Raw genomic sequence first — 22,597 nt, 5'->3', positions numbered from 1 at the left:
TGAGACCAACAGCTACTTCCGGCGTTATTCGTCGCTTGCTTATACACTACATTTTCTGGCGCGTTCCTTAACTCTAAAATAATACTAATGGTGTCAGAGAGAGAGAGAGGGGTGTAAGGGTGAGATGGCGATGCTAAAGATAGGAGAGTTGCCTTCGGCATGGAGATCATAAACAAAAACATGCTTCGAAGCGCAAGGAGTGTCGAATAACGGTTGAGGAGCAACAACTCATGGTAGCCCTCCGGGAACATAAAAGACCAGGAGAATGACTTCGATACCACCTGCCTTCGCTTTGAAGCTTCTCATCAAGCAACGTCGCGGAAACTGTAGCAATTTCAAGTTTTCCTAGAGTGCTTCCAGTCTCACTGAGGAGCCATTGCTCCGGGCTGGTAGCCTATAATAGTACGATTGCTTCGTAGATTTCACATTTTTACCCATAAAAAATGTATATCATGATCTGTTAAGACGCTAATAACAGTAATGATATAAGAAGAAGAAGAAGAAGAAGAAGAAGAAGAAGAAGAAGAAGAAGAAGAAGGACATTAAGTTAAACATATAGGTCTAATTTTTCTTGTGACGTCGCGGACAAAATGTCAGTCATGCAGATGTTTATCTGGCGCTTTCCCTACAAAATCTTTTCATATTACCAACCGCTTACCGAGAATATTCTTAATTCACATTTATTTGAGAGAGAAGCTAAGCATATACCCCCTTATTGAAGACTTCTGAAGAATATATTGAATTAAATAAAATTACTATGTTGATAATTTCTGGTTTAAGAACTGTGGAATAAAATTAAGGCTGACATTTTTTCTAACTACCCAATGACCTTTGCAACTACCTACCATGTTGTGATGCATTGCACAAATCGTTCCCCTTTGTTCCATTTATGGTGGTCACTGTGTAATAGCACTCGTTTATTGTAATGAACGCGGTTTACATAAATGTTAATTATGTAGTACTACAGGTTGTCAAGCGAATTGCAATTGCACACCAAAGAAAACGGAATTATAAATTTTTTTATGAGTGACTAAAGAGTATCTGTGTACGTGTAAAATGTATCGCTTATAAACCGATTCAAATGGACCTGATGGCAATTACTGAATTATTATAGTCTCCCTCAGTTGAGAAATGCCATTATTCAGTCAAAGTCTCTTGTGTTTTATCACAGACGTTATTTAGAAGGTTAAATATTGTAGCTTTCTAGAATTAGATGCCTTCCCGAGAGCGCGGTGGTTTATCCGCCTTGTGAATGTATGGCAGTGTACTGAAGCTCTTAAAAAAAAAAAAAAAAAAAAAAATTGAGATATTATCTTTATGAATGTCGACACGATTGTCCACCCAATCTCTGGGATATGCATTTACTCAGTTTCATGATTTTATTTTCAACAACTAAACAGCCAGCCTCGTTGTTGGACGACTAGATGTTCTGCGATAAGCCATTGGATGGACAAATAAAACGCTCGGAATTTACGCCGGTTCTGGAGTATCGGTGGCGTTTTCGGCCAAGTGGTCTGTTGTGGCTGCGTGTGAGATGTTCCGAGTGCTGTTGACGTCATGGGTGACCGCAGCTTATTTTCCAAGATGGGGCAAATTATATATATATATATATATATATATATATATATATATATATATATATATATATATATATATATATATCTGCAGTGGAACTGCGATGCCAATAATTTAATTGAACCAAGATGCAATAAAGAAAAATTACAATGTTACATTGACTTTTTTTTTCTACAGTTCCTTATACTGTTCAGCTGAATTCTAAATATTTCTGGCAAGAACAACGTAGTTATATACTGTATACAAATCTTATGCAATACAAATGATACCTTTAATTTACTTGAACTGAAAAAAATATATTGTAAAATGGAACGAAAACAGTGATGTAGTTAAATGTAATAAATGTAATATTATACATAAAATTTTTCCAGGATTAAAAGCGGACGCAGAGATATGATTGTCCCTGGTGGTGGCATGTGGTTAAAATTGTCGGGATAAAGATTTTCTCTTACTTTGGATACCCCCCGATAACTTTCATTACCATAAGATGAATCATCATCATAATATATTTCAATATTTAATGTGCAGTGTATTTTGATATTTAATATTCATTAATTTCATATTTGCCTTCTAGTTATAAGTTATTTCGTGTTTTAACACAAATTCTGTATTGATTATGGGCTGTATTATGATTTTTATATATTTTTTTGTCTTTTAGATGCCTCTCGGTAGAAATTTGTATAACTACTAAATAGATTATGATCCAGCAATCGCGTAATTATTGTTTTTAACCTGATTCGTTCGTCTATACGAAAGCTGTGTCTATGATAAATCGAATAATTGTCCATAGATTCTACTCATAATGTAGATTTGCGGCAGGAAACTCACTTCTCCAGTGTTTAAAAAGAAAAAGAAATTATGATGAGACGTATTTGACGTTATTAGACTGTGATGAATGGGACCCATGCACTAGACCTAGTTGACATTGACTAAATTGAAACTGAAGCAACAACTGGAGGTAGTGATAAAAAAAAACAAAAACAGTTAGGCCTACTAAGAGTTGACACTGGTTTCGCTGCAAGGACATTTTCTATTCACGCATAAGTATAACTTAGTGTGGAAGCTTCTCGCTATGTCTGTTATGGTTATACGTAATAAAAACTTTTTCTATAGACTGCCCTTCCGTAGAGGAGTGGCGCCATCAGTGCACCTCAAGCGGTACACTGTAGGCATTACTTAGATACTCTGACACAGTAGGCACTACTTAGATACTTCGAAGCGTCCCCCATCTCCCTAGCTGCAACCCCTTTTATTCCGTATATATTTCCTCCTTTCATATTTTCCTAAATCCAACTTGCTCTCCAACGCTTCTTCCAATTATTCTAGCATTATTTTCAGCGCTTATTGACCTCGCAGGTCCCCAGCGCTTGGCCTAAGGCTTAAATTTTATATTCCAATTTCCAAAAACTAGTCAGTGTTTTGACACCTTAATATTCGTCAGCACCATTTCACTCAGTCGGTCAAAGTCAGCTGACTCTAGTTTACTGACGACTTAATTTTATCCAGTTCCATCTTCAATAATGCATTAACAAAACCTACTTTAAATTGTGTGTTTTCAATAGCGGTTTAACAGTAAATAGATCTGATTAAATGCAAGGACAGACAGGAAGCCTGAGTGCTCAAAACGAGTGTTAAATAATATTAGTAGGCCTACACAGCGAATGCATATGAATTGCCAAAATAGTATATAGGAGTATATAATTTTTTCTCCTTTTTTCCACAAATAAGACACGAGGGCCACTCACGCTAAAATGCGGATGAAACCACAACGGTTGGATTACTTCAATGATTGCTATCGGTGGATTGTGGAATCACTCAGCTGCTATTAATGGTAGATAAAACTCGGCTATTAACATCTCAGAAGTAAAACAATTCTCTTCTGTTGGACATTTCAGGTGACTGGGAAAGTCCTAAGCGTAGATTTTAGTGGAGGGTTAAAGTATCACTATCATATAAACAACTTATTTGCTGCCTTGGTATCTGAGGCTCCACTATCCGAGTCTCCGACCTCGCCTGGGGGTAACGGGTGAACATAGTCTAGGTCTAGACTTGTTCTAGACCTTTGTCTAGTCTAGCCCGTGTCCTAGGTTTTCGGAGTAGTCAAATACTCTTGATCTCATCATATATAACCTGAATAATTAGTTCTTACATTTATCATCTTTACATTTCTCTGATTTATCTGGAGGAAATGAGACAATTGTTTTATGCAGGCTCATGTATACCATAAACTAAACCTTTTAAATTATTATATATACAATTTGTTTTCGATATCATGTTATTATTTTCATTTATTGCTGTATTACGCTTCGTGGAATTGAGTTACACGTATGCGATTTTCCCAAAGACAGATTTCGTTTTACAATTTTATTGTCTTAGTTATGGAATACTTTTTTTTATAGACTTGTTTAATTTGTTTCTGTTCTGTAGACACAAGTCACACAACACGTTTGGTTACCAGGTGTGTTGCAGCCAGGTGTTGTGTTCAGGAAAAGTTGAACAGTTGCTCGTAGCATTGTTTTAGTGTAAGACTATTCTATTTAGTGGAGTAACTCGTAGTTTGGCCTCGTATAATTCAAATAGTCGTAAGTCTATTAGATATAGCATTGCAAGTTTGCATGCAGAGGGAAGTTAAACGAAGGTTTGTATTTCCGGCATAGTTAGCAGGGCTAGCTTTTTAACGAGGAAGACAGACATGAACTTTATACGTAAAAATTTTACAGGTTAAATCATTGTTGATATAGTAATAACCTTTTTACCATATTTTAATTCACGCAAAATCCTCGACGCAGCGTTTGGTATGACAAAATTGCAATAGAATCGGCCATTTAAACAAGAGACCTGGGGAATGCTGCACACATCCGCTTAGCGCTTTTGGAAACAAAGGATGTGGTCGTGGGTGAAGACTTGGCGTCTCACCGTCCTCACTTCGATAATTATCGCCAATGTTTGAGATTTTCTACCTATTTAACTTGTATTAAGTACTCATGTTATTAATAGTTCGAAATACCGCGGTTAGAGTGTATATTTGACTCATTATGTGAGACCAATACCAACGGAGCAAAGAAAATAAAACATTAAAGCCTCTTAGAGTAATTACGGAAAAGTCAATTAAATCTAGCGCCCTCGCATTGTATTTGCATTTCAGAATAACATGTGATATTTTGCGCATAAAATTACGATTCGAACGCGAATTTCGTCATGTTAAATGCGAACATGTATGACAAACATGAAAATTGATTTTGATAAGAGGTAATTTTATAAAACAGAATTTTGTTAGTAAATGCAATTGTTTACAAGTGTCAGTGAAGGTTGGTGTCGGACGATGGGATTGCAATAAAACCCTCTGCTACCAGTCATGTCAAGTAAGGTTTTATTTTGATTGATTGTTAAATAATTGAACAATTTAACGCCAATGAGTTTCGCGTGGAATTTTCTTTTGTTCGCGTGGAATTTACCTGTTAAAAACGAGGCTGACGATGAACAATCTGAACCCAAGGTCTCTCTTGTCGTAAATTTTAACCAAATGATTTTTTTTGGTCTTGTTTAATTGTTTATTTGTCTCGTTTTATTTTAATGCTATGTTCGTGTAGGATTTATTGATTAAAAATGAAATGAGTGGACATTTGGAGCCCAAGGTCTTCCTTGTCGTAAATTTTAACCAAGTGATTTTTTTGTCGATGGGAGAATAGGCCTAGGTATAAAAGGGTTTCGATTCTCCAGTGCCTTCTAGATACCTAATAGGCCTTCTCCATCTAAGGTAACTAAGGTAATCAAAATGGAGTATTAGTACTACATACTACTATTCTAACTTTAAAATAGGAGCAATCCCACCTAAGGTTTTATTTATCGAAGCTACTTTCCTTTGTTTTTTCTTGTGCAAAAGAGTTAAGCCTAAGCCTAAAACGTAAAGATTTCGTTATATTATGCCTACCTAGGTATCCTATCGTAGGCTGGAATAGCATGACGTATAAGAAAGGTTATATTTTGCAATGGACTTTGAAGGTTAAGCTTGTTACCAATATATATAGGCCTAATTTGAAGTAATGTAATAAATAATAACATTAAAGTTCTCAGTGAACAAAGTAGCATATCTTGTGTTATGTTAAACTAGGCCTATCTCAACTGACTGACCTGTTTGTATTCTATTAGGCTAACTAGTGCCTCACTGTGTTAAACTGTATAGGCCTAAGTAGCTTGGGTTTTAAGACCTAGCATTGTGAAAGCTAAGGATTGTATTTACAGGGAATTAGCCTATAGACCTATATTGAGCATGTCTATCTTGACCAGGAATCAAACCTACACTGCTTTGATGTAGAGATGTCTAGTAGTAGTATGTGTTAATATGTTCATATATTTGTACTATAGATAAATTGAGTCAATTGACTTAGATAAATATATGAATATTACTCCTAGGTAAAGGTAAAGCCGAAGAATACTACTATGGCCTGGCTCCACCAGTCACCAACAGGAATATCAACTGCCCTTTGTTTATGTCTTTTGTTCATGTTTATGATATTTACCATTTTTTTCTTCATGTTTTTATTATTTATATTCCCTCTTAGCTGGATTTTTTTAGTTTTGATTTAATTTTACCCTCTAAATATGCTTATACCTGAGTTTTTAAATATTTTTATCATAACTGCATTTAGTTATGAAAATGATATGAAAATACAGTAATTTGTGAATATTTCTCAGTGATAAGTGCTGCGAATAGGTGATTATTCCACAAATAACGTCTATATATGTCCTAAAGAGAAACCCGAGAATCGATGGGTCCGCGAATTGTGATAATGCGAATAGTGGTGGTTTACTCTGAATGTGTTAGAGAGAGACCGATTTCATAATTCCTTAACCACTCTATATAGTAGTGTTATTATATAGGTACTGGGTTGTATGTTAAACTATGTGATTTAATTTTGGTTACCTTATCCTACCTGCTCATAGTCATCACGTCGATATGAGGAGTAAAGGATTTAAGTTGAGATCGTGATAGTAGGTACATTATACTTGGTGAATATGGCGGTCATAGGCTCTTTAGCCTAGTCCCATTTGTATAACTTGTGAAAATACAATAATAATGATTAAATGAGCACATAATCTACAAAAACTTACATATAACATTCAGTATTACTCAGTATAATATAATACGTAGACAGGAAAGTGTGGAAAGGTAGGGATGGGAAGGCCAGGAAAGTTGGTTGAGGGAGGGATGAGGAGGGGATGGGAGAGTGAGGGAGGTAGGGAGGGATGATGAGAAGGGGATAAAGGACGTTCGAATTCATAGGTTGACGATGCTTAGCAGCACCTTGTAAGTCAAGAATAAACCCCTTAACTAACACATTTGACAAAGCACTATATTATGAACAGTTTGTCAAAGTACCATTTTGATTAAATGGATAGTAAACACTTTCTGCTCTCTACAGTCCCTTCCCAAAACATTCTGTAACTCTTTGTCAAATTCATCTTAAATTTTGTAGGAGAGTTCATTCATTGGTACATACATAACACGGATGATTATTAGGGTATGTAGTGAAATCCAAAAATATACTGGAAATTAGCATGTAGAGGTGTACAATAGTCTTGAAGCATTATAGCATCCAAAGCTATTGCGGTGATATTGATTGTATATTGTAATACTAAGTGAATTAATGCTGAAGTTATTTTATGTATGTAATGAAAAAAAATTGTAGGCTGTATATACCTTATTTGGAAACAAAAGTGCTGAAGAATATTTTAAATTGTAGTAAATTAGTTGGAAAATTCATATGTAAACTTATGACTTTAACTATACTAGGAATATGCTCTGTTTTCACTTTTCCTGAAATAAGAGTTATTCTAAGGTATTTGTTAATGGGCAATCATTTGTGTTATTTTTATATTTGAATTATAATTTGAATTAGATTGGTTTGTTCAAGTTACGAAGTTGGCATTTCATCGCCCATGGAAGGCTTACAATGTAACCGTTTCCTTGAATTTTTAAGGCAAGTAGGTTTACCTACTAGATTATAGAACCCTCTTTTCTTTGTTATGCACATCTATATTACATTTAGTTAGGTTAATGAAAAACTATATAGGGCAGTTTGGTATTTAATGAAAATCAGATAAACGTACTTACACAGTAGTATTTCACAGATTGGCTGTTGTAATTTTCTTTTTCATTTTAAAATATTACAAGTTTTTTCTTGATCTTAGGTGCCTTTTGGTAAGTCAGCAAAAATTCATTTTTCAGTTTATTTAATAGCGCAAATTGATCATAGGAATAGACTTAACATTTGGTCTAGGAGACGGATTAGTGGCCATTCCTCCGTTTCGAGTAGAATTGCGAGACTGTGATATTTCATCACAGGAGGTTGTTTCAGAATGTGCATTGCTAATGGGCAGGACAGTAGTTTTGCAGCATCTTGAAGGCAGGCAGAGGCTGACTTGCATATTAACCTGAAACTGTCAAAACTCGGTTATGTTCTGAATTTTAAATTTGAAGTAGAGAACATTAATGGCAAGAGTTGTTATAAATTGGTTGTCTTCTTTTTCTGTAAGTTCTAAAAATATTTGTAAAGTATATCACAATAACCTTAGTCTTGAAGTAGTACTGTGTAGATTATGTTTTAGGTAGGAATGGTTAATGAAAACATAAATGTCACAGATTCTTTATATGAATGTATGAAGTAGCCCTGTAAATTTTTTTTTAATAAGTACATTAATTGATCACATTGCATTAATGGGAAATTATGGTACTGTCACTAGAAGTGATTGCGACCAGCAGAAGTTACTATAGAAATCTGTTTTTATTTTTGGTCTCAAATAAGATTGTAGTTTGCTTTTGTTTCTCCTTTGAATAAGATTCCTTTACTGACTGTGGGTTAAGGAATCTCTGACCTTTCTTATCTCGTGTCTACCATAGGGTAATTGTTAAGACTTTCATTGTTTTGTTCATGTTTTACAAGCTTTCAAGTAGGTGTAGGTATTTGTATTTTTGGCCACATATTATGTACGTTCACCTATGTGGTCATATTTGTAAAAAAAAATTTTTATACTATATATATAAAGTTAATTTAGTACAGTAGTATGATTTTGTATATTGTACTGTACTGTGTTAAGGTATTGGGTCTTATACGTATTTGCCTTGTGAAGAATATCCTCTGTTAATGGGGGACAAAATTCATGTAACTAGCTATAGTATTTGTAAATGCACAAAACCTTTAGCTTGTAGGAGAGTGGTTTGTTAAAAACCTTGTGTAATAAACATAAGCCTAGGGTTCGGGAAAAGTGTTGCACTTCATCACAAAATGGCCATCGAGCCACATAATTAAGTTCCCAGTTAGTAAAGTTTATGTTATGAGGCGTTGTTGTCTTGTAAAGTTTTAAGTTGTCAGCAGTTATAAAAGTTTCTAATTTTGTTTGGATAGATGTACATTATTTATTGTTTTTAAGGTTTCTGAATTGTTGTGGCTTGGCATCTTGAGATTATGATATATTGAACTACAATTGTGTTCTCAGTACTTTTTCATGCAAATGCCAAAACATTTTGTAAAGTGTTAGTCACAAGCTATATAAATAGATTATGAAGAAATTTTGTTTGATAATTTGTGGAAGCATTGTTTTACATGTTATGTGTTTACATTCCTAATTTATTTGTTACGAGAATTTTTAATATTAAAAAATGTAATTATTCTCAAACATTACCTCTTCATTGTCAAATATGTAAAATACAGCTCGAATGATGTTGTACATTTGGGCCAAAATGAATAATAATGATGGCACTATAATCGGTAGTGCAGGTGTTCTTTCCCATGCATAAAGTAGTCTCTCGAATAGAAATGGCGTCCAGCATAAGAAGTTTACTGTTAGGATTATGAAAGCCTGAAAGGTAAATAATGTTTAATAAGCAAACAAGGTATAATATTTCCATTGCTAAATTCTCAAGCTTCCTTATTCTACTTGTGACCTGACGTCATGATTTAGTTGAAGTTAGACCATAATTCCTAGCCTGCATGATTTGACTTTGAGAGCAACTATACAGTGATGAGGTTCTTTAGAAATGAAGACAAGAAAATTAAATAATACTTACATATTGTTCTCAAAATAAACTAAAAGATAATAAACATCCATTCCAACTTGTGTCTGCTAACACCCAACTGGCTCTCAAGGCAGGGACTGGGCATACAGTGCTTTACAATGTACTACAGTGTAAAGGTATTTTGCTGCTTTAACTAAATTTATGAGATGACTTAGTATATTGGTAATTCGTCCACACTGATCTGTTCTGGTACTGTTTGATCATCAGGGACAGTGTTTGTTGTGTTTCAGAATATTGAAGTCAACAATACTGTTTTGGCTCAGCCATGTTGGTATCTTGAACTTCTGAGCCTTCAAACACGTTTTAAACTTCTCCATGGTCTTTCTCGTAATTTGAGAATTCAAAATATATACACAAAACAGCCAGCTGTCATAAAAAGTAAGATTGTGCCGACTGCTCAAACAACATTATCATGATATGATAGCATGGTCAACCAGAAGCTGATTAAATCTAGGACAGACATGAGTTGATAGCTGTCTCAAATAGATCACTTATTCAAAATTATGATCATTTGGTTGATATGGTGCAAGTGAAAATTACAGTTTACATTGTATAAAGGTAAATTTTTTTTATGTTTCATATGAAAGTCTGATGGGAAATATTAATGATCTTGACTATGCAATGAGAAAATTTCTAAAATGTTGTGTTAGTACCTTTCTTGTTAACTGTTGAATTGTGGACTTGTTGGAATGCCTTGAATTCAGGTCATTTACTCTCGTGCATCTCTGATTGTCGCAGCCTGTACTTGCATTTAAGAATCCACTAGTCAATAATGGCAGTCCATGCACACAAATGATGATGATCATTATAAATGGTGGGAAAAAACCAACCTGGAATAAATAAAAACTTGAATGATAAAGTATTATAAGTAGTAAATTTAATGGTTGTAGCCAGCCACGCACTGACTTTTTAACTGAAATTGGCTTTCATTGCTTTTGTTGTTGTTGAAGTTTTAAATAGAAATTATATTTTTATTTACCTGAGGCCTACAAGCAGAGGTTATCTTTAGTGTATGTAACGAACCATCTGTTTGTGTTAGACCGTGATTTGAAGGCGTAGAAGATTTATAGTTGATGGTATTTGGGTTCTCAGTTGTGCTTTCTACTTCAGTTGTTTGTGATGTACTGGTAGTAGTATCGAAGTTGTTATCAGGTTTTATTGTTGTTGGAGGTTCTGTGAATGTTTCTTGACTTGTTGCAGTGATATCACTCTCTGTTGGTAATGTTTCAGGAACACTGGTTGTTTCTTCCGGAGTTAAAGAAACATCCTGAGGAGTTAAGGTTACGTCATAACTATCAGGATTTGGAACTTCTGTACGTATTACTAGCAGTTCTGCAATTGACCCTTTATTGCCATTTGGAAAAGAAGAATCTAGAGGTTTTGGATCTGTATTGGCATTATTCCGTATGTTCAGGGAGTTAGCGTTACCTCCCTTTCCTGTGTGTGTGGTTGTTGCCAACATGTGAGTGCTTGTAGTGGAATTTTTAGTTGAATGAAATTGATCTTTATCTAATCCAGTATTAATTTGGGAATGGGTGCCTGATGAACTGTTAGAGAAGTCCAGATGTTGTTCCTTATTAGTATTCTGAGAGATGGTTTCAGAATGATTTTGCCAGTTATGATTGCTCACTGAATTTTGTTGCAGTCTGTCGATAGTTAGTCCATGAGAGGGCTTGAATAAACCAGAAATGTTGCCCTTTTTAAGAAAGATGTTGCTTTCAGAGTGGTTTTCTGACTGTTCTAATGAATTTGAAGATTCCTCAAGGATTGTAGGGGAATTGTTAGTAGTTTCTTTGCTGTTTTGGGAATTTACCGTTAGATTTGTCCCAAAGACTTTTTGGAAATCCGAATTGCGAATTCCTAAGGCAGCGTGAAGGTTATGTATTTGTCGTTGATTTTCTGCTACACTTTGAGGGTTCCCGTGAAAATTTTTAAGTGCCTCGTGCGAAATATTGCCTCCTATGATGCCATACACAAGACCTATAATGGCATTTTCTCGAAAATCACTAGACCAGTCGTTCTTACTGTTGTGAGCCCACAGATCTTCAAGTAGACCGCGATTGAGACGAATCAGTTCGTTTGTTTTCCAGTAAAATGTATTTTCACCCAGAAATTTTCCATCTTTTTCTGTATTACCCCAAAGGATTATGATAGATGCTGCAGTGGTGAACCAGTAGGTGGCTGTCCAGAGAATGCGGAAAACTTGTTGGCATGATGTTGACCTGAAGGTATCATTTTTGGCAGTTAGATAATGATCAATAGCTACACCCAAAATGGAAAAATTGCTTGTAATTATTGGAAAAAGTACAAGGAAGTATATTATGAAATACCTATGGCAAGAATAGGTATATTCACTGTTCCCAAAGTAAAGAAAGCCATCACAAAAAAGGAGAAGGCTTCCTATGGCCCCAGATATTGTATCAGATATTTTATAGATAACTGTTGTATTTAGAGGTCGCTTAACTCTTTTAATGGTAAATATCGTAGCAGCTACATTTAACAATAGGCCTAGTCCTCCTATTAAAATATGTATTGATGCACATAAAGAAAGACTTCCCATGATAGACTGATTTGTATAGGAATATGTTTTGCTTTTAAACAAAGATATTATAGACACGTGTGAGGAAATGGTATTGGAAGTACATGTATGTACTGTATTTATGTAAACTTATCTCAGTAGACTTTATTTTTCACTTAAATATTTGCAGTTGTTTACTGGAATCTTTTTTTTTTATGCTGTTCAATTGCATAATCTTCATAAGCTGGTTCCTCAACTCCCTCACAGATACCAGCAGTGAAGTTAGCTTCAAAAGTTGATTTATAAAAATTTTGAAAAAATTTCTGTGACACGATACTTCAATATTTTTCTTATCTTGAGAGGTTCTTGATGCTCAGTCTAGGTTCATAACTCAATTTTCATGACTTCGAAACCTCATTCACAATTAGTAGTCCATTGGCATCCAGGATTGCTGTATGGAGCATGGTGCTCTAGTTGAACTTTATCTTGAGTGTTAACCACTTCACTGATCCACTGCAATATTATAAGGACGTCCTCATCCATAAACAAAATGTTTTGTACTGACACACTTGTTGGAGTCTGAAAGTTTTTACTGCATATGATAATGACCCACATGAGCTAGCATTTCATAATCCTTCCCCCTGCACTGCACAATAGGGGTAAGATCAATGACTGATTGCGGTGGATATGTGTAATCTCTTTACTGTAAGTTTGAAATGTTACTAATAACATTATGACAGGGGTTACAATATGACTTTTATTTTTCATTAATAAAACACTTGATTTATTTTTGTGTTGATGAAGCACTGACCTGTGTCCGGTCAGTAGACCAAACATTCATAAATCAAATTGAATAAAACACTGACAGTTAATGATAAAAGACTACCACACCTATTTTGGTTTTTTTACATTGTTTGATTGTCATTAAATGTTTCTCTTCTTTTTCTATGTTAGGCATCATTGTTACAGTATGTAATTCAAGAATACATATTGTGATCTGAATTCTGATGTAACTCCTGTTAATTGTAATTTGAATTAATATTGTTGACAGAGGGTGCCTAATTAATGTAATGAATTTTCCAGTAAAAAGTTAGTGTAATTTTAAAGTAAAGTTCAATATTGCTTCAATGTGAATGATAAGGCACTGTACTGTCACTATGTTATCCCTGGAAAACATAATTTCCTTAATAATGCATATACGTATGTACGTAGTATATTTAAAAGGTTTATTCATAGCATTTCATTTATATGATTTTGACATTTCAAGTACGTATAATGTTCTAAGTTTTCAGTGTACTATTTGATTTCTGTACTGTACTTATTAGTGTTTATAATAAATTTGTCAAAAGTTGCAGTATGGTTATCATAAGTAATTTTTTTTACTGGGAACTATCAAGTCACCTTTTTAGAATTTGATAGGGCTCACCTGATGAATTTGCTCTTGAGGTGAAATTTGGAGCATGAAGAAGTTGAATTTGTTAGCAAATAGTATTTTGAAACCAAAAGGAACAGAAAGTGTTGTAATATACTCTAGTTGATATCACCCCTAATAGGTGCATCTTTCCAGAACCTATTGCATTGCCCACACTTTATTGTATACAGCTACTGTATCTAGCCAGTTCCCAAAATTCTCCGGGCTTAGGGTCTAAAACCCACAAAGTCATGCAGTCTTTGAACCCCTGGGTAGTAGTAATTCTAATTCATGCAGCACAAGTATAGAGGAGCAGTATGCAATAAAGTTTTAACTTGCGCCATCCAAAAAAGTTTTAACTAGTTTGTTGGACCCTTTCATAAGGAAGCTAAGTATTTTTGGCGGCTCACTGTCATATACTCTATATTTTCTACATTGATAGATGATAGTAGTTTCAGTGGAAGAAATAATGTAACATTACCCAGTTCATCATGGTTTCATATGTACCCTTACAGAGGAAGCTAGTACTATTACTTAAATGTCATTGTATTCCCTGTAATCTGTTTGGTAGATGAGTGCAGAAACAACAACGTAAATAATGAGTGTTTCACAGTGGCTCATTCTTCCTTGTCTAAAGGAAGGTAACAATGCCTGCAATATCAGAGAGATTTAGGACTGCTGTACTTCTGGAAGTATTTCAGTGACTTAGACGATCACTGTCATAAGCAAACCATCATTTAGGAAGTGCAGCTTACAATATTGGCCTCCTTGGTCATGCAGTCTTGCAGATGCCATAGATTTTACTTTTGTAATTTCCTCAAAGATTTCCTTCACAGTGTGTCCGTAGTATTTCTGTGGGTGGGTTTTTATTTATACAGATTAATTTAATCATGCGTACTGCATGGAATCTGTGAACTTGGGTCAGTTGGTTAAATCAGTGCTTCATGTCTTTTGTGTTTAAGATGTTATAGATTTTAGTTATAACAAACAAAAACTTACATTTTCTTTACTTAATTTTGTTAATTCCATTTGCACAGTTGGGACCTACAGAAGTTTGTTGCTTGCAGGACAATGTACAGTACTTACAGACATAAAGTTAAAGAGTTGGTTTAAATTTTTTAAAGTGACCTTTTCTATTTTGTATGGTTTCAATAGGTGAAAGGCCAGCTTTTTATAATGAAATGGTGTGTTATTTTTCACTGTACAAGCTGTAATTGGTTTATATACAAACCTGTTAATCATAAACATGGCCTTTAACTGTACAGAACAAATCCAGTTGCATGAAGCAAGATTTTAGAGATAAATGTTCCAGCGGGCATGATTAACCAACTTCCAAATTCTTGAGGATACGCTATTTATTTTTAATTTTCTGTGCCAGTGCCATCTGAAGAGAGAGGAGAAGGGAGGGCACCAGTATTTATGGTTAATGGATTTGTGTAAAAACTAATTTTATTACAGAAATAGGTGTCAGGAAATGTCAGGCAACCTTTACCACATTCTACCCTAGAGTCTTTCCATGTACGTATGTCCCCAGACACCTTCTCCTCGGGACCTATGGTGGTTGCTTAGCAAGTTTTGTAGATACTCGGCAAAAATTATGGTAGATTTGGAAATATATAAGAAACCTCATAGTACGTCTTTAGGATATTCTTTGGCTTCATAGCACCTGGAGGTGTCTCACTAATCGAAGGGATCTTACACTAGTCTGGCAGAGCCTGAAAGGCTTATAGTAGATTCACATCAACTGTGCATCTGATGTCTAGGCCAGTCCCTTACGTCGCTCTTGATTGGCTGTTGGTAAGCCAATCACAGGGCTGGAAACTCTCAGTCTCTTGATAAAGTTCACATAGGCAGGATGTACTATGTTCCACCTTTCCTGAGGGATACTCTTGAAAGATGTGTCCCTTAGGAGAAGTGGAACATACATCCTGCCTACTTGAACTCTCTCAAGAGACTGAGGGTTTCCAGCCCTGTGATTGGCTTATCAACAGCCAATCAGGAGCATCGTAAGGGACTGGCATGCACAGTTGATGAGGACAGAGGACCCATGAGAAAGCAAAGTTGGGGGAGCACAGGCAAGGGCTCTGTAAGTGTGGCCACTGAAAATGAGAAGGGATACTCGCCTCCATCTAGGGGCAAGTGAGTAGAGTGTAAGCCACTATGATCTTGATGAATCTGAATGGCAGTGATTTAGACTTGAGGAATGATGAAACCTCATGGCATGGCTTGATGATACTTGTTGGGTTCATAGAGGTGGAAGAGGACTACTAACAGGTGTGTAAAAAGTTGGGCAAAGCCTGAGAAACCAGGACAGAGGAACCATGAGAAAGCATTTGATGTAGCTGTAAAAATTGATTTTTCTGATGTTGCATCATTAAGCAAGGAGAAGCTGCAAAAATTAAACTGTAGCACAGAAAGCCACACCATTGCAGAAACTTGTCAGTTGTCATATGAAAGGCAACTTGCTGAAAAACCTCTTGAAATAAGATTAGCAAATCACACACAAGTTGGAAATGAAATGTAGTCAGTGGCATGCCACTACACATGTTAGGAGAACTGAAAAGTCCTGTAGAGAACAGTACCACAGCTTCCATACACCAAGATGCAAATAAGAATTAATACAGGTAGTGTATCCACAAGGAACTGGGAGCTGCCTGAGCATGGCTGCTGGGACCATTTTCTTTGAAATGCTTTGATTTGTGCTTCTGAACACATTTCATACAGTTAAAAAGCTATTTTATGATTATATTGGACTTGTAATAACTAATGAAATTTAGGATGCAATTGGCATGTGTAATTTAGTATATTGATTTCAATATTTTAGTACTATATTTGCTTATGCAGCTGTACAGGGTGATTTTTTGTGATAGATGAAGACTTGTTAAGTGAACAGATATGTAGTTCTTACAACCTGTTCTGCTGTTTGCCATCTTTTGCATTTTCTGCTAAGCATGCATGGAGTGCATTGTCAATATGAGGCCCCACAAAAATGGCTAGAGAATGATTGAATACAAGGTGGTGAGTACACTCAGACATTACTTTCACTCCCTTTGCTCATAAATATACTTTAGTATAGTATATCGTATTTGAATTTTTTGGCATAGTGGGCTACTCTCATCTTTATCTGCTCACCTCACAGTTTCTGTTAAAGGGTGTTTATTTTCACCATTAGACATTTTTTCATTCATAGTCCCACATTGTAAAGTATGAGGTAAGGAATGTTGCAGAATAAGGGTTTTGATGGAAATATTTGTACATACATACAGTACTGTATGTAAGTTCTTGGATGTCATGGGTATGTTGATAATTTATGAATTTGGTTGTTACAAATATAACCATGAGAGCATATACTTCATAATTTGGGAAGGGAGTTGGGAAGCAGTTACAAGATGCTAACTTCATAAAGGAAATCTTAGATTTATTTACAACTTTTGATATTAGCTAATACTGCCACATAACATCACAACATTCCTGCCTTTCTATTACTTGAATAAGTAAAAATAGGACAGTTTTGCTCTGTTGAGTGTCAAGAAGCTTTTGATCATCCTTTTATTCATTCATTCATTGCCAAAACACTGTGAAACAGTAGTAGTATGTAATTTCGTGCAAAACACCATTAATTTTTTAGCCATTTGTAAAAGTTTGTTTTTGTTTTGTTTCTTTTCAGATTCATTGAGTGTGCATGTCTTAAGTACTCACCCCCCTTAGGCTTGTCCTGCAAGGTTTGGTATTTGCATCATGATTCTGCTTGGGGCGTCCCCTAGTTTACGCTTGCTTCTCCATTCCTTTCTGTACACTACATTCAGAGCACTTCAAGGGAAATTGCATGCTGAGTTTAGTTTTGGTGTTTTCAAAGTCTGCCTAATGTAAAAACTCAGAAAAAAAAAATCCAAATGAAAGAACCAACGAATGCATCATGGTTTTATTTGCATCACCAATGATAGAGATTAGTGGCCAATCCTGTGACATAGAGAACATACCTGAAAAGTCTCAAGAATACGTAGATAAAACAAAGGCAGAAAATTTCACATTCACAGGTTTTGATATCATAGACAGTATTAGATATTTGTACAAAATGGAACATCTTTTAAATGTCAGAACCAAACTTTCACAACACATTGCAAAAGGTAAGCTTATCAACAGTAGTGATTTGGTCATGTCATGCATTTTTCCATATACATTATGTACATGGAAATGTGTACTAAAGTCTTATAGTTACGTAAATGTTTGATAGTTTTTTGTTTGTTGAAAATATTAGGAGAAACTAATGTTCATGTTAAGAATAAGTGAATACAGTACGTAGTGAATTTTCATTGAAAGAATAAAATGTTTTCTCAGTAATGATACCACCACATGAACACAGTCGTTGTGATCACATGAAAATAAATGTTGTTATGGCTCTGAAAAGAAATGCCACTTGTTAGCAACAGTTTTATTGTCTTACAAAGATGAATCTCATGTATGTTTTTGAGTGTAAAGCTTAGCATTACACTGTTAACATGTAATATTCACTCTATTAGAAACTTGGTCAGAAATGCTTTGAGCTTCTTCTTGGGTTTTGGATAATGGTGTATGAATAATTTTTAAGTTGATAGTTGAATATTTGAAGAAATTTTGATGTATAGGAGTATAATCTCCTTTTAGTAGTACAGTATTTGCAATACTAACAATGCATGATTAATAATTGCTACATTACTAATGAGGTTGTTATGGATAATCTTTTTTTTATGCTTAATTTTTATACATAGTATTCATGTGTTTAAACTTGGTCCAGATATTAGATAGCTGTTATGACTGATGATAGATAGGCCTGTTTTTTCAGGTTTTTGCTCCAAAGCTCTTAAACTTAGAGGGTATATCATTGAGATATCTTTTAACCTGTGTATATGAGCATAGTGATTTAGGAATAAATGATTTTGAGTTTTTATCAGTTTTTTCATAAAAAATGTTTAGTTTATTATGCCTTAGAAAAATTTGCAGAATTCTTTGAACTACTATTGACTATCCTCAGAGTTTGTGTATGTAGACTGATAAACAGCAATTGGTATGATGGAAAACTTGGATACTAATTTCATTTTTTGAGTATGTATGAAAAGTAGAATCAGTTTTTGTATTTGTGAATTTTCAAGCTCATTATTTATGACATCAGGTTTCATTGTATAGTATGTATATGCATAGTATTATATATTTAAGTAGTGATAACAAATAATTGGTTTCATACTATTTATATTTCTCATATGAAGAAATGATTATTTTCAACATTGCATTTTGTGGGTGGTGTAAAGAAAGGTAACTCAGCTTGTGAGCCATATATGGATACCTTTGTGTGGAGTAGTTTGTCACTCAGTGTCTGTTATTTGAAAACCAACTGTGTTATTATTGTGAAGTAGATAACTCACTATCACTGAATTAATAACACTGTAATAGTGTTCAGTAGTCACTAACTCACTGTCTTGGAATTAAAATACAGTGCATTGCAGTTTTTTGTACCTTTTTGGTAACTCACATTTCTTTGTAGCTTAAGGGGACTCTTCTTTTTTTTTCCCAGCACTCATTGTCTCCATGTTTTACCATTTTTACTAGAAGAGCAAATGTAAAAGAGTCCGGAAAGTTTTGTTTAGAAAGTCTTCATTTCAAAGTTGACAGAAATAGGTTTTGAGAATGTAATGAAAGTCTTCTGCACATAATTAAATGTTGAAAGGGGAATCTTCCCACTGTAACTTTTGAAGGGAGATTTTTATTTCAAATATATATGTGAAACAAAGTACTAGAACTGAATAAGATGTTGGTAAAACTTTTCTGTTTGTAAAAGCTGTGAAAGAATGTAACTTTGATGCACTGAAACATTTTGCTTTTCTCCTTTTTATGGCCAGAATATTGAGAGGAAACAAACCTGGGTACTTCATGAAAAAGTTTGTCATTAAATGATCAAATGTTATTTACAAATTACATACCCTTTAACTTTTACTTATTACACAAGGCTACGGTTGCTGCTGAATAGCTGTTGGAATAATTAAACCGATATTAAGGTTGTAAGAAAGATCATCTCCTACTAAAAGCTTTTGCACCTCTTGACCTGGTTTTTTTAAGAGACATGTATAGCAAAATTTCTTTATACAATCCTTTCCCGGTGTCTTCTTATTTCATCACTCGGGCCAGATAAAAACCCGTTTACGATACTTTCGTCAGCTTAGGTAATCCTGGATCAGGTGCTTATCGTTAGCTCAGAAACTATACATACTGGTGACTTCAAGTGTTAGTATATTGGACAAGGAACTTTCATATGATATGTATTTAAACCTTAATTTGATTAGAAAAAAAAAAGCCATATAAGAAACTTTGTCAAAATCTTGACATTTTCAGTCTATCCAATCATTAAGGTTTTGAATAATTTGAATTACTGAATAATATTGTCAATTAACAAATTCTTCAGGTCAACCCTACAGAAGTAAAGAATATTATATAGTAAATGATCTGGTTAAACACTCATAGTAATTTTCCCATTGCAAAAGTAAAAGGGAATCGCTTTGCTTGGTCAGTGCAGAATGTTTCATTCAAAGAACAAGGACTCTTGGATAAGATATGTCTAGGTTATTCCTTTCCATAGTACTTACCAGGAAGCATAAAATGATGAATACAATTTTCTTTTTCCTTGTTGAGGGCTGGTGAAAATCTTGAGGTCAACTCAACTTTGATGGCTGGGACTTAATTAAGGGTGCCAACGGCCAGCCCTATGAGAGCTCGTAATCAGCTCAGTGTTCTGGTTAAACTATTTTACTAGTGGAGGTGCCAAATTACATTCATTCCTTTTACCTTTAAACCTTTGAACACAAATACATTTTAATCCTTACTTTATTGGCCTGGTGGTAACAGTGAGACAGCTTGTACCTTCGTCAACTGGGATTTACATTTGGGGGACACCTCTGCATCTTATTCCCTTCTCAGTCTTTGCTTGTCATCCTCCCATGGTTAGACTTTTGTGGCCATTTGTTGCTAATTTGACAGATAAATGTGCTATAAGGAATAATTGATGTGTGTGAAAAAGAATTTGTTTTTAAACATTTGATCTCCATTTCCAGTAGTATGTCTCCACTTCATATTGTGGTACAAGTTTATAAAAGATATTTATTACAGAAATGGGTCTTATCAGTTTTTAAAGATGAGAAATATGGAAATTCACAGCAATTCATTGTAGGTATTGTGTAGCCAAAGGCCATCACTTAATTCATGGTGTACGTACTTGTAGTTGTTTTACTTTTTTCCAAAACAATTGGACTTTGTCAAGTTATATTTCATACTGATGATGCAATTGATATCAGTTCTCTCTGATATTGCTTTAGTTATTGCATTATTGAGATCAAGGAAATTAACAATGGGCATTATTCCTATAAGACAGTTTTATCAAATGTTGGCTCTCTCTCTCTCTCTCTCTCTCTTCTCTCTCTCTCTCTCTCAGGTCTCTCTCTCTCTCTCTCTCTCTCTCTCTCTCGCTCTCGTCTCTCTCTCTCTCAGGATCAGAGATTTAATATCATGAAGTTATGTTGTATTTTAAAAATGTGTTATGTTTGTAATATACATTGGGGCTTTAGTTTGGAAACAGTTTTATCAATGATGTTTCTCTCTCTCTCTCTCTCTCTCTCTCTCTCTCTCTCTCTCTCTCTCTCTCTCTCTCTCTCTCTCTCTCTCTCAAAAGATCAGAGTTTAATATTACTCTAAAAATTTGTTACTTTTGTAATACATTGGGGGTTTTGTTTGGAAACATATACGTAGGTGTGTTTTTGCTTTGGATATTATAATGGAGCGCAATAATGGTAATGTGGAAATGAAAACTGCTGCAGTATAGTATTGAGAGGTTTGTTGTATTTTGATGTGTGATATTTCTTTATTTATTTTTTTTTTTATGTTTTGAGGAAATATTTCTTAAAACTGAATCATTTTTCTCAGGAGGCAACATGCAAGCTGCTGTTCGTAGAATCTCTGACCCATTACGTTGCCAACACCTCTGGGATGCCATCACAACAATACGTAACCATAAGCAGCTCCCGTCCTTTGACAGGATCAGGCGTTACATGAGTCGGATGCATAACATGGAATCAGGTAAGATTTTATGAACAAAATTAGTATGTAACTTTATAGTTGTGTGTGCTCATGTTTATAGGTTAAGTATGTGCATTATAAAACCAATACTTTATTATATTTGTTGTTTTGCTCTTTTCATCTGTAGATCCATAGATTGCAAGTAGAATATTATTGGTCCTACCCTACTGACTGCTTTGATAGGGAAATCATTAGGTGTTAAAATGAATGTGTTGTTATGGAAATACAAACTGGGGCCTTTTATGTAGGAATATCCTTTAGTGCAAGGTAGAGGCAGTCATTGAACTTCTTAACAAGGTAGCTGATTAGTGGTAGTGTTGGGTGAGTGAAAGAATACCTCTTACCCCTCACCTGCTGTTACCAACCAGTTTTTCTTCAGTTGTCATCTGATGGCCTGTGCCAGGGTCTTTGTGCTATGACACTCATGAAAAATGTTTTTGTTCTGTCAAAACCTCTACCAGTTTCTGCAGTACATATTGTATGAGCTCCCTCTTCCCCCTCCCTCCTCCCCACCACAACCATTAGGGAAGTAAGATGATTGCTTGAACTAAATTGCATACATGGATTCAGTGGTATAGGGACAAAAATGCACAAGGTACAGGCAGCATTCAAGCAGATAAAATAAAAAAAAGGTCAGGCTGAGTGCTCTGAATGGATACATTTTCTTCATTAGGAATCGAATATTGACTGAAGGTTTGCCATATTTTTCACGTGTTTACTATTGAGGTATGCTGTAACACTGTGTTGTTGATTTGGATAAGACATGATGTCTTGAACATCATGGGGCACAAACTTTGTTACTCTTTCATAGTTTCAAATTTCAAAGCATTAATCTTTTGTGAATGACCTGGATTATTTACAGCCCTTATAAAGAGGAAAATATATTATGGCCGGTGGATATCATTTTTGTAAATAATTT

At 34.8% G+C, this 22,597-nt stretch overlaps 2 protein-coding genes across 4 annotated transcripts in view; one reads left to right on the top strand and one right to left on the bottom strand.

The window, feature by feature from the left end:
• The first annotated feature begins 4,831 nt into the window (after positions 1 to 4,831).
• Positions 4,832 to 22,597, top strand: part of LOC135204326 (zinc finger MYND domain-containing protein 11-like) — a 33,464-nt gene continuing 15,698 nt past the window's right edge. Inside the window, exons 1-3 of one of the 3 annotated variants that reach the window (XM_064234508.1) lie at positions 4,832 to 4,937; positions 17,249 to 17,708; positions 21,526 to 21,678. In XM_064234508.1, the coding sequence (XP_064090578.1) occupies positions 17,498 to 17,708; positions 21,526 to 21,678 (364 nt within the window). In that variant the 5' untranslated portion in view covers positions 4,832 to 4,937; positions 17,249 to 17,497. The remainder of the gene's footprint in view (positions 4,938 to 17,248; positions 17,709 to 21,525; positions 21,679 to 22,597) is intronic. The other 2 variants (XM_064234510.1, XM_064234509.1) reach the window with 2 other exon arrangements.
• LOC135203815 (uncharacterized) lies at positions 6,841 to 12,663 on the bottom strand. Its single transcript, XM_064233786.1, has 4 exons — positions 10,632 to 12,663; positions 10,306 to 10,482; positions 9,259 to 9,435; positions 6,841 to 8,016 (listed from the first exon to the last, which is right to left on the bottom strand). The coding sequence occupies exons 1-4, from the start codon at positions 12,210 to 12,212 to the stop codon at positions 7,810 to 7,812; spliced, it is 2,142 nt and encodes a 713-aa protein (XP_064089856.1). The 5' UTR covers positions 12,213 to 12,663; the 3' UTR covers positions 6,841 to 7,809.

The sequence above is a fragment of the Macrobrachium nipponense genome, chromosome 44, assembly GCF_015104395.2.
Source record: "Macrobrachium nipponense isolate FS-2020 chromosome 44, ASM1510439v2, whole genome shotgun sequence".
NCBI classification, from domain to species: Eukaryota; Metazoa; Arthropoda; class Malacostraca; order Decapoda; family Palaemonidae; genus Macrobrachium; species Macrobrachium nipponense.
Note: the sequence above shows the minus strand (reverse complement) of the source record. Positions and strands in the feature narration are given on the sequence as shown.

What these genes read in the sequence shown, in the direction of transcription:
- LOC135203815 (XM_064233786.1), bottom strand. Translation starts at nt 12,212, where the DNA reads ATGGGAAGTCTTTCTTTATGTGCATCAATACATATTTTAATAGGAGGA. An exon ending in CCTCTGCTTGTAGGCCTCAG is followed by an intron (nt 10,483 to 10,631) that starts GTAAATAAAAAT and finishes TATTTATTCCAG; the next exon opens with GTTGGTTTTTTCCCACCATT. An exon ending in TTCAACAGTTAACAAGAAAG is followed by an intron (nt 9,436 to 10,305) that starts GTACTAACACAA and finishes TTTACCTTTCAG; the next exon opens with GCTTTCATAATCCTAACAGT.